Genomic DNA, 19901 nt, shown 5'->3' with positions numbered 1-19901 from the left:
TTGAGTCTGTGCCAGCTCTTTGCAAGAGCAGTTGAGCTAGTCCTACTACCCTGCCTTCAGGTGCTTAGCCAATTCCCTGTTGAAAGACACGATTGAATTTGCCTCCACCACACTCTCAGGCAGTGCATTCCAGATCCTGACTACTCGCTGCGTAAAGAGAAAGTTTGCCTTTAGTTTTTTTGCCAATCACCTTAAATCTGTGTCCTCTGGTCCTTGGCCCCTCCACTAGACAACAAAAACAACAACAACTTGTATTTATATATCACCTTTAATGTAATAAAACATCCCAAGGTGCTTCACGGCAGCATTACAAAACAAAATGTAACACCAGGCCTCACAAGGAGATATTAGGTCAAATGACCAAAAGCTAGGTCAAAGAGGTAGGTTTTAAGGAGTGGCTTAAAGGAGGAAAGCGAGATAGAGAGGCAGAGAATTGTAGGGAGGGTGTTCCTGAGCTTGGAGCTTAAACAACTGATGGCATGGCCAGCAATGGAATTGATATCGGAAATGCTCAAGAGGCCAGATTTAGAGGAGTGCTAATCTCCCGGAGTGTTGTGAGCTGTAGAAATTTGACCAGTTTCTCTCTATCTACTTTGTCTAGACCCCTCATGATTTTGAACACCTCTAACAAATCTCATCTCAACCTCCTCTTCTCGAAGGAGAACAACTCCAACTTCTCCAATCTATTCATGTAACTGAAGTCCCTCATCCTCGGAACCATTATTGTCAATCTTTTCTGCACCCTCTCTAATGCATTCATGTCCTTCCTAAAGTGCCTTGTCCAGAATTGGAAGCAATACTCCAGTTGAGGCTGATCCAGTGTTTTATAAAGGTTCGTCATAACTTGCTTGCTTTTATGTACCTCGATTTATAAAGCCCAGGATCCCATATGCCTTTTTAACCACTTCCTCAACCTGCACTGCCACCTTCAATGATTTTGTGCACATACACCCCCAGGTTTCTCTGTTCCTGCACCTTTAGAGTTATACCCTTTGGTTTATTTTGCCTCTCCTCGTTCTTCCTACTGAAATGTAATACTTCACATTTCTCTGTATTAAATTTCACCTGCCACGTGTCCGCCCATTCCAGTAGCCTGTCTATGTCCTCTTGAAGTCTATCACTATCCTCCTCACAGTTCACAATACTTCCAAGTTTTATGTAATCTGCAAATTTTGGAATTGTGCCCTGTACACCCAGTCTAGGTCATATATATCAAGAAAAACAATGGTCCTAGTACTGACCCCTGGGGAACACCACCTTTCCCCAGTCCAAAAAACAAATGCTCTCTGTTTCCTGTCACTCAGCCAACTTCATATCCATGCTGCCAATGTTTCTTTTATTCCATGGGTCTGAACTTTGCTAACAAGCCTGTTATGCAGCACTTTATCAAATGCCTTCTGGAAGTCCATATATGTCACATCAGCCATATTACCCTCATCAAGTGACTGTTAAATTTGTCTGGATTATCGTTTCTAAAAGCTTTCCCACCACTGAGTTTAAACTGACTGGCCTGGAGTTGCTGGGTTTATCCTTACACCCTTTTTTGAACAGGGGTGTACCATTTGCAATTCTCCAGGCCTCTGGCACTAGCCCCCTCTCTAAGAGGATTGAAAATTATGGCCAGTATCTCTGCAATTTCCACTGTTACTTCCCTCAACATCCTCCGATGCATCCCATCTGGTCCTGATGATTTATCAACTTTAACTACAGTCAGCCATTCTAGTACCTCCACTTTTATCAATTTTTCACTCATCCAGTGTCTCAGTTATTCCAATTACCTCCTCCTTCACTATGACGTTGGCAGCATCTTCTTCCTTGGTACTTTCAAACAAGGCATCTGAATGAACAAAACTGTAAATAAATGCACTTGGTTGCAGTTTAGTTTGTTTAGATGCCCTATTTGAAATTAAATGTGTTTAAGTTTTTCCACTGTGGATTAATGAGATTGTGCAGGGTGGCATTGTGATCCTGTTCTGCTCTATGTTCTTGCCATACCCCATTAATCCATTGTGGGGGGGAGGGCAGGGAAAGAATCCTACTTCGAAATCGTGTGCCCCTCATTTTATAATACAATGACTATATCATTACAAGTTGATCTCCATACTGATTTTTTTTCAATTTCCAATTCTTTAAAAGACAATTTCTCATTTCTCTCAAGACCAAGGGTTATGAAACCAAGGCGGGTAGATGGAGTTAAGATGCAGATGAACCAGAATCTAATTGAAAGAATGAACAAGCTCAAGGGGCTGAATGGCCTGCTGCTGTGCTCCAACCTAAAGTCCAAATTTAATCTTTCTTGATCTGTTGACATTTGGCCTCACTGTCTCCTTGATCTCATGTAGAACTCCCACATTTTCATTGCTGAAGCTGTAGAAAGAAACACAGTTTCCTCATTCATGGCAATCTCTCTTGGTCTGAACAACTTCTAATTCTCAAGTCTGTCTCAGATTTGAATACTGCTCCAGTATCTGGGAGGGTACTTCTAACACGTGTCTTGCACTCCAGGACAAGATACAAGAAAAACTTTGACACATGAACTCCTCCTTTTCCCCATCCTCCCTGTGTTGTAGCCTTTCTTGTCTTTCTGGTTTTATTGGTAATACCATGGTCAACGATCCTCTGAACTTCCCTCTTTTGTTCTTCCTGAAATACAAATTTGCCATCCAATATGCTTTCATCTCCTGTGTGCTTACTGTTTTGAAATCAAGACCTCTGCACTAAGTCTTTCATTCCCATGACCTCAAACCCTTGGAACTTCTTAGCTCCCTTGGTCTTTCCTCCTATAATTTTCATGCTTGAAAGCCTGATCGCACAGTTGCTGGTTACTTACCTTGTCTTTTGCTCCACTCTTTTCAACCCCTGTGGTGTTCACATACTGTATAGCTCTTAAAATAGAGTATGACACAATATTGTAATCACTGAAATTATAATAATTAAATTCTCAACAGTTGCATGCCTTTACGTAATTCTTTATAATGCTTAATAGAAAATGGCTGTTTTTCAAATATGTGGTACAATTTCATTCTTGCCTTTCTTATTTTTGTATTTATATAGCATCCTTCAGGTCCTTGATATAAACTAAAGCTAATGAATTATTTTTGAAGGTCATGTTTGTTGGTTTAACCTTGTCAAACTTGGCAGCTGGCTTATGCACGGATTGCAAATGAAGTAAATGACCATTTAATCTGTTTTGATGATATTTGCGGGAGAAATGTTGGCCGGGACACGAGGAGAATGTCCTGCTAGCCTATGAATAATTCCATAGGAACCCATACATTCATTTGAACAGACAGATGTGACCTTGGGTTAACATCTGCCTGAAAGACAGGACCTCTGACAATGCAGCATTGCCTTAGTACTGCACTGAATTGTCAGCCTAGATTATAGACTTAAACCCACAACCTTCGAGGCAGGTGCACTGCCACTGAGTCAAGCTGGCATGGCTCGTCTGAAAGTTGCGCAGGGGGTATTGTACTGGGTAGTTAAACATAAAACTATTCTTGTTTCAGGCAGATGTTACTGGTGCCTATGACGCCATTCCACATGCCAAGTTAATGGAAGTGATTTCGGGAATACTAGATCCCACAGTACAAGAGAGCTACTGTATCCGACGCTACACAAAGGTCTGGATGGATTCTAGTGGACAAATTAGAAAGTCATTCAAAAGTCAGGTACAGGCTCGTGGCATTCTGTGTGTGAGCATTAGCTGAGGGTCATTGATCTTACAACTGAAAATAGCTGTGTATTGCTGAAAATAGAGACATGTTGTCGAAGTTTTTTGTCTTGCACTCATCAGGACAATCGCAACAATAACCAATGTAAGGGGAAACAACAACTTATACTGCATGAGAAGAGAGTGCTGATTGGTTGGCAAGTAAACTCTGATTGGTAGAGGCGTTGCCATGGCAAATGCACCAGTTTACGCTGACTGACAGTTAACTGCCAAGCTTGTTTAAAATTTAAACCAGGCAACTTGACCATTTGCCAACCAATCAGCACTCTCATCTCATGCAGTATAAGTTGTTGTTTTCCCTTACATTGGTTATTCTTGTGAATTGTCCTGATGAGTGCAAGACGAAAAGATTCGACAACATGTCTCTATTTTCAGCAATACTCAAGTTCTGTACTACTAAACGACTATTTGAAAATAGCTGCTTGAAAATGTGGAGTATTGTTAAGTTGCCTAACTTTGAATACTGTTTCATCTTCTGTATGTGGAATCTAAATCTAGGATCTGTATACATTTTGGGCCTGAAAGGATCATTTTCTTTTTCAAAAGTGTCAGTTATTTACAAACTTTCTACATGGTGCTTGTGGCATTCACAGTAATATGTTTAGTAGATGCTAGAAGTGCAGCTTCAAATGAGTTGTGAGACTGGTCTGGCAAGTTTCCATGCACTTGGGAGGCTGGTAAAAGGAGAGCTGAACAGAGAATCTTACAGACAACAACAGATCATTTGGCTCATGAAGTCTGCTTTTCCCGTAAGAGTCAATTAGTTTATTCCCAATCTCTTGGTTGTGCCTCTTACCAATTAATATTTTTGTTTTCCAAGTGGCATCTAATGCTCTTCAAAATAATTTATGAACTCTTCCTGACAATAGTTTGTGGAAAAGAATTCCACTGTATAAAGAATTCTTTTCTAACCTCCCCTTTTAATTTTTTTTTTTGTTCCTTATTTACATTCTCGTAAATATTCGATCACCTCAGCTCTTTGAAAAAGCACCAATTTCTCTTTTTTTTTTGCATAACTTCGACCCTGTATCTTTTGTTACTGGTTCTGTCCTGTTTTCAGAAGTGAATTCCACATTCATATTATTACTAATTATTATATTATTACTTGCACAAAGGGGTTAAATAATCCCAGAATTTTCACTCATTTAAAATATCTCATCAATGAAACCAATTATTAATTCTATGTTAAAATGACATAATTGGGTGCACATTTTGTCTGTCACACTTTTCTGATGCAGTGCTTCGAAGCGAAACATTTAAAGGTCATATTTTGACCTGGTTGCCTGAAATGACATCCTCAAGAATGAAAGTATGTATTCAATAAATATCGAGAAATGTGATTTGTTGATGTGCAGATTTTGTAATTATGATTGATTTGCATGAAGGTTTCTTAAACAAACGGAAGGGTAACCAACTGAAGCAGTCACGTTGATCAAAATGCTGTGGGGCAGAGTTTCATTTTGCACATAGTCGGTGGAACCTGCGCCCAAAAAATTGCGCCCATTTTAAAAAGTGATTTCTTTCCCTCAAGTTTTTGCTCAAACATATTTGCATATCACTAAACGTAAAATCTGCCATGAATCTCTACAGTGTTTTAAAACATAATTTTTTAAAAATACTTTTGCTTTAAAATATCCTTTGATACATTTAAGAGTGGTAACTTGGCCTAGTTTGATACATATAGCTGAAAATGTGTTTATCACAAAAAATAGACATTTTTAATTGGTGTCAATCCAGCACTTGAGTGACCCGATCTTAAATTACTGAAAATAAGTTTAAAAAAATATATACAGAACCTTTTGCTCATTATACTGGAGTGCAATATCAATTTCTTAGTAAATTGAAAAAAGTTTTATATCCAAAAGCTTTTGAAGTGTACCTGGTACAGCTTAATTTTTAGGGGCTCATTGAAGGCCCTGCAAACGAGCATCATTAGCAGTAACTCCCATTGGTGATTAATTCAATCTGGGGCTTGTCCAGTTTTGTGAGCAGGGTCAGCTTCTAGCTTGCTGTTTTTAAACTAGCGCAAAAGGTCGTGGAAAGTCATTTAGTACTGAATGTAATTTGTACTCAAATTTCCGTGATCTTTTAATTTCATCCTAATTATGCCAAAAAACCAGAGCAACCATGTGGAAACTCCAGGCATTTTACTCTTAACTGTTCATCATAGGTTGTATCTTACGGACTCAGTGCTGAACTTTTCCATTGTTTTCATTTCCTTCAAATAATGAAGTGTGCAAAACTGTGTACGATACTCCAGTGCTGGTCGCACTATTTATCCCTTTCCTGGGCAGCCTTCAGAGGAATAAGAACAGGAAGCTACAGCCACTGATCCAGCGTCGTTTTCAAGATATGAGATACAGGTTTTTAAAACCCAGTCTTGATGTCACCCCATCACTCCTCCTTGATTTCCTCGTCTTTTCTCCTCCTGCTTTGTAACCATGCTGATGTCCTATGTAAGGGTTTTGGTCCATTACCTTCCCTTCTCACCGCTACACCTTTGTACATTTTTCGAAAAAATAGTAATGTCGCTGTTTTTTCTTCTGCCACGTGCGATCGATATTCAGGTTTCCACTATGATGGATCTATTGCCGAACATGAAGGAATTTGTGTCCCATCTACAGCAGGATCTCTCTCTGCAACACACTGTACTAGTAGAGCAGGTAAGATGAGTTGATTACGCTTCTGTCCGTCTCAGGCTTCACGCCATTTTCCCTGCCTCGGAAGGAAGAGGCTATCTAAGTTGGTTGTGATGTTTTTTTTTGCTGCTGTTTTATATTTAGAAACATTCTCAAATATTTGATTGAGCTCAGAAGCAGTTCTTAAAAGTATCAAACCAATTCTTTTCTGTGGGAGTGCGCTGTATTTAGAGTATTGGCTCTAAATTTCTATCTATTTATCTGCTTTGACAAATCCAATAATACTTCACATCTAATCAACCCTAATGAAATCTCTGCATTGTAGACAGGATTATCTCTGTGCATTGATAGGTTCATAACCTTTTGGGTTTTTTTTCAGGGTCTGACATTGAACGAGTCCTCTGGACAAGTGTTCATTTACTTCAAGCAAATGATTGAGAACAGCACGATCAGAATAGGAGACAAGTAAGCAGCATGTTCTTGGAATATTTGATTGAGAGCTGATAAGCCAGTTTCACCATCACATGAGATACAAGTCTATAGAAAGATTAGTTTACAATGAGTGTCCTTACAGTTGCCAGCAGGTGATGTCAATAGATGCTTGGTTACTCTTACATGTGTGACTTGTAAAGGCTGTGCTCTGTTGTTCTAGGCTGTACTGTTAAGAGTCCCACGTTATACAGTATTTGATTACTACTACCAGTGCAATCCAATTCAGGTTATTTTCTCTGTTTAAAACCGATTGAAGGATTCTCAATGAGTTTGAGCAATTGAACTTGAAATTTATGATTTAGACCAGTAAATGTGCTTTGAGACTTGCTTAATGAAATTACCCATATTTAGCAACCTCAAAGCCCTTTATGGAATTTCAGTCACCGGAATTAAATACACGTTCTCACGCATTCACCTCATATCCATGCTGAGAAATCTTTGCAGAGACTGTACATATTTAATGACTGGGCCATTAAATGCACGTTAGCAAGTGAAAATGAGCAGGGTGCATAGTAAATTGCATTTCTAGTTAGCTCCCAGTAAGGACCTGCAGTGACCCATTGATCTTGAATGCTACAAGAGTTTGCAGGAAAATAGGGCAGAAGGCACTAATTCTGTCAGCACCATCTGAAAGAGCTGAGGTCAAATACAAATAACAGTTAGTCTATTGTCCTGAGCTAGAGAATTGTGGATAGAATGGTCAATTGGACAATGAGCCACACAGGTCAAGTATGGCAAGAAATAGATACCCTCAATTATCAGTACGGTATGGGCATCTCTACCTTATTTTCTACAGAGGCGAATCAAGTTTTTAGTCAGATTAGTTGTTGGACTGGAATTATTTAAATTAAATGTTGGGAAAGAGATCTTCGTCCAACTTTTGCTTATAGTGTTAAATGCGTGGTTATATCGCTCCGTTTACATCCCTTTGAGGGCCCCATTTTGATGCGAATGTATCCAGATCTGTTTTTGTAAGTAAAAGTTGTGTCTGTATACAAGTGAGCTTGCTGCTGTCAATGTCTGTATTTGACACAGGAAGCTGTGTTTAGAGTTTTCCTAAAAGCAGCTAACTTGTTGCATGTATTTGAGGTGCTTCATTAATATTTCTTAAATGTTCTTTCAAAAACTGCAGAAGTGTTTTTTTGGGTATTGAACTGAATGTGATCAAAAACAGTTGAAGTCCAAAATTGCTTATGAATATTGCAGCGATTAAAAAAAAAAAACCTCTTTGTATATAATTATAATATACATTACCTGAAAAGAATTAAACCCACACTCCCTGTTCCCAGGTACTATGTCCAGTGTTGTGGAATACCGCAGGGCTCCCTCCTCTCAACCTTGCTTTGCAGCTTGTGTTATGGTGACATGGAGAACAAGCTCTTCAGTGGAATTCAGGAGGATGGGTAAATGATAGAACCTTTCCATTTAGACATTAAGCTTAAAATGTTTAACAGCCTTGCTAATAGCTTGCGATTTAGAACTGCTTTTTGTTTTTGCAAGTTGGCTTTAGTTTGCAGTTTTTCTTGCTTGTTCCAATGATCAATAGGGATATTTATTTTCTTTAGGTTGATGCTGCGATTGATTGATGACTTTTTGCTGGTTACTCCACACTTAGCAAATGCAAAACGGTTTCTAAGGTATGTCGGGTGGAGCAAGAAGTAACTACACATCAGCTGTGAGCTGAAATGTTAATTCCTCATTCAGCATTCTCTGTACAACAGAGGAGTGTATTGGAACAAGGTTTCCACAATTTAGTTATGGTGTCTTCGCACAGAACACTTTACACAGTGTAGACAGCTATTGGTTTTCTCTGGTGCAAGGATCCAAGACAAACTGGGGTTGTTAAATGTTTGATCGACATTTACTACTATTGTACAATGCAAAACCCCAGGAACAAGTCAAGAGCCACACCACCTGTTCCATAGCCACTTTGTGGATATCTCTTAGTTAGGCTGCAATTTATAATTTATGCAAAACTGTCAAAAGACGTGATCTTCATTGTTGTCTATAATTAATTGCATGTGGCATATTGTTAATTTTGGTTAACTTGTCTTGAAGAGTTACTGCAATGCAGGGTTCCCGCCCATGTAAATTAATAATATTTTAATATGTTTCTGTGATGCATGGAGGATTGAAGAGAGGTACATTATCTGCCTGATGTACATTCTCCCTACATCATGATCCAACCTCTTTGAGCAGTGCAGGGTTGGGTGGAAAATACTCTGTAAGTGGGTGGTTAGTTTTATTTTGGCTTCAGGTCAAAAATGGTGCAGATGCTGGGGCTTTATACCCTGTGGAAGTAGAAGAGCTTCCACTGCATCAGCTATCTGCAACATTGTTGGATGGGTGTGCTTAAGTACTTAGTTTCTCCAGAACTTAAACTAGGCTATGCTGATTTGAATGGCGGGAGTCCATTTGTGAAATGGAGACGACACTGTCAGGTAGGAAATCTAATTCAGTTGTCAAATAATCGAATGACTGTTTTATACAGCTCCCCAAATGACTCATAATGTTGATTAGGAATCGTGTTTGCCTCTGCAGTAATGCAAGGTCAGTTGAATTAAATGCTGCTCCCACCGTGTTTTTCTGAAGATGTGCCGGCTTTGTCAGGCATGACTTGCTATCCTAGCAAAAGCAAATGGCTGTTAGCACCTCAGGGCTCAATGAAGTTTTTGAAGATGGGGGGGAAGGATGGTGCCTGAACAGAAGCATCCTGTTTTGAGGTCCAGCAGCTCAGCAGCAAATAGGCTGAGTGGTCACAATGGAAGGACAAATAACTTTAAAAAATTCTGCAGCATCCATTTGTAACGGGCACTGAGCATAGCTGAGGCATTCCAGCCGTCGTGTTGTCTTTGTAGCTCTTCCGATAATTTCTGAGCCCTCACTGAGCCCTTGCATGCACTTGAATGACAACTGCACTTTTGGGCCTGACTTGATAATATGCTTAACCACTGCGATATTAGCCCCAGTGAGTCAATCTAGTGGCACATTCAGATGAATACAGCCCCTGATGTGATTTGAACTATAGCCTGTTTCGAATTGGCTGATTTGAGCTGAGCATCAGTGAAGGCTCTCCAATTATTTTCACCACCTTCCTGAGTAAAGCAGTTGAAATTTGACCACTGTTCCTGCAGCTGATCACTATTCAGTGACCTGTGCTGGAAGTATGTAGATACGGAGTGGAAGCAGGATTGAACTAGATTGTACACTCTTGGAGATGAGAGCGTGCCAACACTTTCTGTTGAGGCTCAAAAGTGAATAGAATTCGATTGGGCAACACTCTGAAAGTATCCTTGGAACTGTATGCCAGTAAAAATTCCTTGAGAGCGAGTTTTAAATGACACTTTATGTTCCTTCTGCAACTTTGCAAGAGGCTTATAATTCATCTGACTCCACCAGAATAACTACAATTGACTTTACAAAACTGGAAGCAAGAATTGAGGGGGAGAAAGAGTTCAAAAATAAAAATTAGCTCCAGTTTCTGCTTTGTTAATAATTGATAAACTTTTATTAATACTCTAGAATACTAAATTTAGCCTACTCCAGACAAATTTCACTCATGCTAAGATGTTCTTTTTGTTCTTTCATGGGATGTGGGCAGCATTTATTGGCCATCCCTAATTGCCCTTGACAACTGAGTGGCTTGCTAGGCCATTTCAAAGGGCAGTTAAGAATCAACCACATTGCTGGGGGTCTGGACTCACTTGTAGGCCAGACCAGGTAAAGATGGCAGATTTCCTTCCCTAAAGGACATTAGTGAACCATTTGGTATTTTTTTTAATGACAATCGATGATAGTTTCATGGTGGCATAAAACTGAGACTAGCTTTCAATTCCAGATCTTTATTAATTAATTGCATTTATTAGTTCATTGAATTTAAATTCCACCGACTGCCGTGGTGGGATTTGAACCTGACCTCCCAGGGCATTAGCCTGGGCCTCTGGATTATTAGTCCAGTGACATTACCACTATGCCACCATCTGTGATATCTGCACTCTTCCAATCTGGTCTCTTGCGCATGTGATTTTAATTTAAACCATAGTCAGCTGTAATTTCAGTCCTCAGCACTGGAGTTTCTCTCTAAATCTCTCCACCTCTCTACCTCTCTTTCCTCCTTTAAGACACTTGCTAAAACCTACCTGTTTGACTAAGCTTCAGGCTTTTGGTCATCTGCACAACATCTTGTGTGCTTAGTGTTGAATTTTCTTTGACGCTCCTGTGCAGTTCCTTGAAACGCTTTGCCATGTTGAAGGCGCTATATAAATGCAAGTTGTTGTGTCACATTAACCCATTGTTAATGACCTACAGCTGTGCTGACCAGCAACCGATTAAGTCTTCACTCAGATCTGTTTCTCGTACAGTTGCTGCAATTACTTTAGATTCAGTTTAAATGAGTTCAAATTCAGTCAACATTAACTCCGTTTCTCTCTCCACGGATGCTGCCAGACCTGCTGAGTATTTCCAGCACTTTCTATTCTGTTTTTGTGATGTTGATTGAAAGATAAATATTGGCCAGCACACTGGGGATAACTCCCCTGCTCTTCTTCAAAATAGCACAATGGGATCTTTTACATCCACCTAAGAGAGCAGATAGGGCCTCGATTTAACATCTTATCCGAAAGATGGCACCTCTGACAATGCAGAACTCCTTCGGTACTGCACTAGAGTGTTGGCCTTAATTTTTGTTTGTGCTCATGCGCTGGAGTGGGACTCGAACCCGGAACCTTGTGACTCGGAGGCAAGAGCCACGGCTGACACCAAATAGAGAGAATACACTATTGTTTTTTTCCCCATTGTTGTGAACTAATGCTCTGTAGGTCACTTATGAGGTCATACTGATTAACTAATTATTTATGTTTCTTAATGATCAAGAATTCTGGCTGCAGGAATCCCAGAGTATGGATGTTTTATTAGCCCCCATAAAACAGTGATCAACTTCGCTCTTGATGAGAACCTTCCGGGCTTCAGCAAGGTGAAGACATTGCCAGAGCACTCTCTCTTTCCTTGGTGTGGCCTGCTGTTCGATACACAGACACTTGAAGTCTACTGCGACTATTCCAGGTAGGAGATGTATTGCATCGGACCTGTTCATGTAATGACAGTTCCTGAAAATGACAAGTTGACAATCTCAGCCATACAGTTGGGAGGAATTATTGAGCAGTGGCTGAGTGAGGAGTCTATGTGGGAGGAAGGGAGATGATCGAAGACTGTGGTAGCACCTCCTTGTCGGCAGTTATTTAATGGGATCGATTGAAATTGAGAGCAGGTTATCTGATGGCTCCTCTCAGTTGGGGAGTGTGATGAAGAATACATTTTAAAGGGGGCAAGCTTTAGTATGATGCTGAGCAATAGCTTCATTCCTTGATCATTTAATAGCTGAGGAACTGAGGAACCTTTTCTGTCCACTGGTTGTTCCCATCAAAAGACTTTTAGTGAGTAATACTTTCATACAAATCTGGTTTCACAAATTAAATTATAATCTATAATTTCGGGTTTGAATTAATAGCAAAATAAACTGACATCTTCAAATGGATTTGATCTTTATGTTACAGTGGAGGAGTTCAGTGTTATAATCTATGCATGACATTGTGTATATGCTTGATTAATCTATAAAATACTACAGAAAAGAGAGACATGTTGCTGAAGCTTTTCGTCTTGCACTCATCAGGACAAATGCAAGAATGCCAGATTTCAAATGATCACAACAATTTATACTGCAGGAGAAAAGGGTGCTGATTGCCTGGCAAGTTGACTCTGATTGGCGGAGTTGTTGCCATGGAGGAAGCATCGGGGAACTATAAGCTCCCCAAGCTTTTGGGTCATTCAGAAAAGGCGCAAGGCTTGAACATATTCCTTTTGTTTGCAGAGAATGGGTCCCTGTGTGTGATCACGTCTAGCAATTGTAAATGAGCCACTTCACGAGCTCGACAGATTATCTTAAATTGGTTGTTAGTGTAGCTATTAGTGCACTCAGGATTGGGCAGCACTCACTGAACAATTGTAAAATCACAACAGTAGACGTTTTGTTTTGGGTTTTATAAGCATGTGCTGGTTGAGTACGGTCAGTACTCTGCCTATTACGAACAGCCGAAGGAACACGTTGTTTGATCAGCCAATTGTATGCCGTAGATAGCTGGCATTGCACCAGCACTTCAATCCATACACAGTGTTGCTCAATTGTGTGGTAGGTAGAACATCTTTTTGGACTGATGGCACGTCTTATTAGTGGAAATACCACTTGTGTCGCCACTGCAGTGTAGCAATGTGCAATGGCTTGCTTAACCTGTTGTTCAAATTTTTGAGATGCTTACGCTAAATCTATGCTCCATGGTTATGGACCCTTCAACCAAGGGGATCAGGGTCTTTTTATCCACTTTATCTAGAACCCTCATAATTTTATACACTTCAGTTAGGTCTCCCCTCAGCCTCCCCTTCCAAAGAAAACAACCTTAACCTGCCCAGTCTTTCCTCATAGCTAAAATTCTGCAGTCAAAGCAACATCCTCGTAAATTTCTTCTGGACTGTGATAGTGCTATCACATCTTTCCTATAGTGTGGCGACTAGAACCGCATGTAGTACTCGAGCTGTGTGCTAACTGGTAATTTATACAGTTGCAGCATAACCCCCCCAGGTCTTATATTCTGTGCCTCAGCTAATAAAGGCAAGTATCCCATTAAGTATACTTGAGCGTTCACAGGGTTGGATTTTAAGAGCCCACCACCGGTGTCAGCGGTGAGCTCAAAAAATGGCGGGCTTCACACCAAAGCTCGCCGTAGTCTCAAGCGTGGCAGCTTATTTAAATAGCTGGGGCGGCCTGCCCACTCCCCCAATCTCATGGAGGGGGCGGGCTGTCCGTCCCCGGAAATAGTGTCAGCTGCCTGTGCGCAGGCGCTGGCACCATTTTTAAAGGGCAGCCAACCCTGCTGCTGAATTTAAATTTTTAAAGTCCTAAGCCCCCCCCCCCACCTAAAATGAACTCGATACATTTCTAACACCCCTTTCCCACCCCCCCCACAATAACAATTACAATAACTATTTGCCCTTCCCCCTCCCAAAACATTTACCTTTTACATCTGACCTTCCCCCACCCCCCATCCCAAACTGCACAAAGTTTAAGGTTCAACCCTTCCAGCTATCCCCTACACCCATTATGTATTTATGTATATTTGACCACCCCCACCCCCCCACTGCACTGACAAACTTACCTCTTCCCCCCTCCCCACCAGTGTGGTGCCACATTTCCCCGGACGGGGATCTGAAGGCGTGTGAGTGCCAGCCGCCGCCCTCAAGAATGCTGATAAGTCTATTTAAATGTAATAATTTTATTCATTTACTATTTAAATTGTGGTCCCGTTGCCCAGTGGTTGGAGGCCGCCACGGAGCCTCGCCGCTGCTGGGAGGATCGGGATGGGCCCTCATGGCGTCAAGGTCCGTGGTGGGCCTCATCCAGAGCCATCTTCAGGCACATCCCCCCCCCCCACCACTGCCACGGAACCCGACCCCTGGGGGAGAACAAAATCCAGCCCACAATTTATTTTGTCACGTACTCCAGACAAAAGTACAGTACAACTCAGTTCAAATCACATGACACAACAGTGTACCTTCTCACCACCAGCTTCTCAAATTGTGGTATAATAGTGCTGTAGTACAGATCATGGGATTTCATTATGGAAGTTGCAACTATCACTGTCAGTCATGATAACAAATGGAATAAGTAGTGAAATTGATCAGAATACCAGCAACTTTGTCAGAATGACAGCTTCAGAAGCTATTGACAGGAGCAAGAAGAGACTTCTGAGAACTGCAGAAATATTGGCCATGCATCCAGCTGAGTGAGTGTAAATTCCCAATATTGGCAGTGTTGATAGATAAGGTAGTGTCTAGATTATGGTACTGGACTAGAAACCCAGAGGTTCTAAGTTCAACTCTCACCATGGTGCATTGTGAAATTGAATTCAATGCATCTGAAAAAACAAAAATCAAAACTTGCTAAAAAAAACTATCTACCTCACTGAACGCGCCCTGTGTGTGTGTGTGTGTGTGTGTGTGTGTGTGTGTGTATGTATGTATGTATGTATGTATGTATGTATGTATATATATATATATGTTGATGAGCAGGCCTATCTCTCCTTCCCTGAAATGTTTGAGTTTCAGATTATTTCCTAACATTTTATAGTTAGTGAGGGTGATGCCTGAATCATAAATCCAGATCACGCTGTATCCTTCTGATCTGTAAGGCGACTCATTTGCATGACTTTGGCTTGCATTCAATTTGACAGGTTTAATCACTACTGGGAGCATTAATGTACTCACAAGATTGCAAGATAAATTGTGTTAGCTCTTCTTTTGGTAAATTGCCAATATTACCCAGATACGTAGTCCAAATACTCCTGCCGTCCACTTCTAACTAGGTGTTCTTTGCAAAAAGGCTGTCAGTGCAGAAAGTGCCTAGCATGCATGCTTCTGATGCTCTGTCATGCTAGCATTTTTCTGGTATATCGTGCTGTTTGTTTTTATCATGGCTCCTAATTAAATGAGGCTGTATCAGTGATTTCCCCACCGTCCTTGAAACAGCTGTGAATTAGTGCACAACATATACTCTTTAGGAGTAATTAAACTTAAAGTTGATTAGAAATGGCAGTCTTTTCAAATCGTGCGTGTTGTGTTCTCGCCTTTTCGTGCTATCGATGTCCTTTTAATGTTTAGCCTACAGTGAGGACTGAATGATCCTTGAAACTTAATAGGACATTTCAGTGTAAACAACTGTTGCTTGTCAACTGTTGCAGTGTTGAGATTGCTAGCAATGATTTCCCTTATCTCTGTGCTAGGACTTTGGTTAAAAGGCTTTGCATCGTTGGTCAATTTGGATTCTTGAGCTCTCATGGCCAAGCCCTTGATCTGATGGACTCCTTATGGTACTATTTATCAGCTGCTTGCAATATATCAACAGCTATCTTTTCTAAAGGAGGTTAAAGCCCTGTTGGTAAATTGCCGAACCCAAAATATTTTGCATCAATATTTAGATAGTTCCTAGGTGTTGAGTGTATATCTTGCTGTAGTACACCAGAGTTTGGCATTGATGATAATAAACCATCAGTAGCGGTGCATCTTTATTGCTTTGGGTGAAGGTTCTTTTGCTCAATAAAAATCACTGCAGTCTTCAGTATGTTATGACAGTAAGGGCAGGATTTTCATCTGTCAACCACCATGCTCCCACCCCCCCCCCCCCCCCCACACAAAAAATTAGTGGTAAAGGTGGGAAAATGGGGCAGTTGAGCCTGCTGCTGCTTTCCCACTTTATTCTCAACTTCCCTCCTTCCACCCCAACCAGCAGTGACCGCTGCCTGCAACATCCTCGAACACCATGTGTCACTGGGGAGGTGGAGCGTGGAAAGCTGTATCATTTCCTTACAGATACAATTTGATGTCTCAACTGACCCCAGTTATTGCCAGGAGAAAGTTGGCTGTGCCCCTTTGGCAGCAGTGGTAAGTTGCAAGATAGAGGGAGAAGGCCAAGTCGTGCAGTATTCCTTAATATAGGCCCACAATCACCAAAATTTATCAGGGCACTGTGTTCAACATCTTGTTTAGGTAAAGAGCCAAGCATTATTTTTATCACTGTATATTGGAGAAACAATGGGCATAATCTATTCTTGGCAAAATTTCAGACATTGCAACCATTTCTAGGCCCCTACCCCACTTAGGTCAGAGGTGCACTGACGGGGCATCTTCCAGGAGACAGCCAATTAAGAGGCGTCTCCACGTTCGCTGTCCATTTAAATATAGCAGGCAGGAGGAGTGTAGGACATCACGGCCACTCTTTCGGAGACCGGCAGCCCCCAGGTTAGACCAGTTGGGAACACTACAGAGGGCCAGACTGATGGAATCACAGAGAGGTACTGCAGCCATCATTAGGCCCCGCAAAGCACTTTGAAAAGGTGAATGAATATGGCCAGCGAGACATCCATCTCCATTATTTCATAGCTCAATGGCAAGGCTACGATATGGACAGACAGCAGGCCTTGCCATTTGCTGCCACGGAGTTCCTCCACAGCCTGAACATTAATGAGACTCCAACCTCCCGCTCTGTGGCCGCCTCCTCTCACCTGCCGGGGGGACTGACACAGCGGCGGGTCCACACACAAGATCACCTAGCACTCTGTTCAACTCTTCCAAATTGTATGTAAATTAGCCTAATTGCCTATAATAAAAACAGAAAGTGGTGGAAATATTCAGCAGATTAGAACCTTTGAGATGAGGAAAACATTAAAAAAAAGTTCTGTATTTGTTACTCAAGCTTTTAAATTAGCAAGAATTATATAAGATGATGAAAAATTATCATTACTCCAAAACAGTAATGTGCTCTGAAACTTTGTGTCCAGGATTCTATATGAATAAGTTCATGTATTTTTTAATTTAGCTATGCAGACACCTCCATCAGATCAAGCCTGACTTTCAACTGTAGTTCCGAAGCTGGAAACAATATGAGGAGAAAACTACTGGCTGTTTTGAAGCTCAAGTGTCACCAAATCTTCTTGGATCTGGAGGTGAGATGTGACGTGCATCACATAGCACAGTTGTATGTGATTTTCTTTTCCTCACTTTGTGAGCAGTGCTTTCCTGCTGTTGAACTTGATAGCAACTTGGTGGATTTTGTATTAAACTCGTCCAGTACCCACTACATCTATTAAAGTCAATGATACGTAATGCGATTTAGATAGTGTAGGCCAACATGCCACATGTGTTCTTGGACACCAGAATTACTACCCAAATGTGTGGGAGCAAATGTTGTTGTTGTTGTAGCCATAGTCCCAAAGGACCATAGGCATCTCTCCCATTTGAGAGGGACAGTTGGTGTTGTCGAGCTTGAGGGTTGCCACTTCACAAGTGTGGGGCAAGGTGAGGAGACAGGCCTAACTCTACTACCACAGACGGTATGGGGATCGAACCTGCGCTGGTGGGGTCTTTTTGCATCACACACTAGTCGTCTCACCAGCTGAGCTAACTGACCCCCCAGGGAACAAATGTAGACTGCACAAATTGGATTGTTTCAATCGATATCTAATTTATTGTTCCTTATACCACAGTGCAAGTTCTTCAAATAACTCGAGAGAGGAAGTGGTGGCGTAGTGGTATTATCAGTGACCCAGGGTATTGCTCTCGGGACATGGGTTTGAATCCCACCACGGCAGAAGGTGGAATTTGAATTCAATTAAAAGCCACTGGAATTAAAAAGCCACTGGAAACAGCTTTCCATTTGCAGTTACATCTGTCGACTACTACCCTTTGTTTCCTGTCCCAATTTTGGACCAACCTGCCACATTCCTCTGTATCCCATGGTCTTTCATTTTTCTGACAAGTCTGCCATGCGGGACCTTGTCAAATGCCTTATTAAAATCCATGTAGATCGCATCCACTGCACTACCCTCATCCTTGTTATGTCCTCAAAAACTCAATCAAGTTTATTCTGTCTCTCAGAATTGATTCTAATAATTTACCCACCACCAAGGTCAGACTGACGGGCCTATAATTATTTGGCCTATCCCTCGCACCCTGTTTAACAATGATATAACGTTCGCAGACCTTCAATCCTGTGACGCCTTGCCCGTATCCAGTGAGGATTTGAAGATGATCCTCAGCACATCCGCTGTTTCCTCTCTGGCTTCCTTTAACAACCAGGGATACAATCCATCCGACCCTGGTGATTTATCCACTTTCAAGGATGTCAGACCCTCTAGTACTACTTCTCTCATTATTCTTCCTTCTCTTTAACTACAATGTCTGCATCAACTCCTTCCTTTGTGAAGACAGAGACAAAAAACTCATTAAGAACATTGCCCACATCTTCTGCATCCATGCATAAGTTCCCTTTTCTGATAGGCCCTACCCTTATTCTCTTGCTCTTAATGCACTGATAAAACATCTTTGGGTTTTCCTTGATTTTACCTGCCAGTAGTTTTTCATGTCCTCTCTTTGCTTTTCTAATTTCCTTTTTTTAATTCACCCCTGCACTTTCTATACCCTTCTTGGCTTTAATCTGTTGCATTAATCAGTTGGAAAATTTAAGCATTTTGATTTAAACAGAAGTATTTGATATCATGGTAAAATATAACTACAGAAGTATTTTGCCTTGCTATACTTCAAAATTATCGGAAGCACATTTAAGTAGCTCTGTGGAGAGCCAGCATGGACTCGATGGGCCAGATGGCCTCCTTCTGTGCCATAAATGACTCTTATGAAATGCCAAACGAGGAAATGGGTCTTCAGAACCCTCTCCCTGCAGGGTTTGGTACAGTTAACATAACTACATTTTTTAACCTTGATTTAGTGTAATTGCCCAGAGATTAAAATACCAAGTACACATTGCATTGTTGCTGCAAACTTGGAAAAAAAACCTATGTGTATATAGACAAGTATAAATCTGATGATCAGCTGGAAATCTCTCAATGCATGTTTGTAATTTCTGCAGGTCAATACACTGAGAACAGTCAGCATCAATATCTACAAGATATTTCTTCTCCAGGCTTACAGGTACTTTCCAAAGAGTTGTGTATCTTTTGGTTATTTTCATTCACTTTAGAACAGTGCATTTCGAAGGGATGAATGGTTGGGAACATGAGACTAGAAATAAGACTGTCTGACCCCTTAGGTTTATTTCAATTTGAAGTTTATTTCATGTGCCATTGTCTTGTCTTTGTATTGCTCTTGCTTCTCTGCACATTCTGTACCCAGCAACTTGTCCCTTTTCTAGTTGGAACATTTCAGACATCCTGTCTGATCCATTCCTTCTTTGCACCAACAAACTGTCGTGCAGAATTAGCTACCAGCCCTGTCGCCATCAGTGTTTAGAACAGACAGGAAAGTTTGTTTATATTCTCTTTTACAACTTAGCATGTTAGGAAGTAAAACGAGATTGCTTTTTAACAAAAGTAAAGGGTGAATAATCTTTATCAATGAGTTATCTGAACCTGGCTGACAAATAGTTTTGCCACATATTCTGCGTTGTGGATACGGGTTATGAACACAATGCTGCAAAT

General features: G+C 41.0%; 1 protein-coding gene across 3 annotated transcripts in view; it reads left to right on the top strand.

Annotated features, from left to right (window-relative positions):
• tert (telomerase reverse transcriptase) overlaps window positions 1-19901 on the top strand; it is a 57978-nt gene that overhangs the window by 17221 nt on the left and 20856 nt on the right. For all 3 annotated transcript variants that reach the window (XM_068055207.1, XM_068055216.1, XM_068055200.1), the window contains 8 exons: window positions 3510-3671; window positions 6301-6396; window positions 6752-6837; window positions 8154-8267; window positions 8430-8501; window positions 11737-11925; window positions 17285-17411; window positions 19334-19395. In XM_068055207.1, the coding sequence (XP_067911308.1) occupies window positions 3510-3671; window positions 6301-6396; window positions 6752-6837; window positions 8154-8267; window positions 8430-8501; window positions 11737-11925; window positions 17285-17411; window positions 19334-19395 (908 nt within the window). The remainder of the gene's footprint in view (window positions 1-3509; window positions 3672-6300; window positions 6397-6751; window positions 6838-8153; window positions 8268-8429; window positions 8502-11736; window positions 11926-17284; window positions 17412-19333; window positions 19396-19901) is intronic.

The sequence above is a fragment of the Heterodontus francisci genome, chromosome 2, assembly GCF_036365525.1.
Source record: "Heterodontus francisci isolate sHetFra1 chromosome 2, sHetFra1.hap1, whole genome shotgun sequence".
Taxonomy (NCBI): Eukaryota; Metazoa; Chordata; class Chondrichthyes; order Heterodontiformes; family Heterodontidae; genus Heterodontus; species Heterodontus francisci.
Note: the sequence above shows the minus strand (reverse complement) of the source record. Positions and strands in the feature narration are given on the sequence as shown.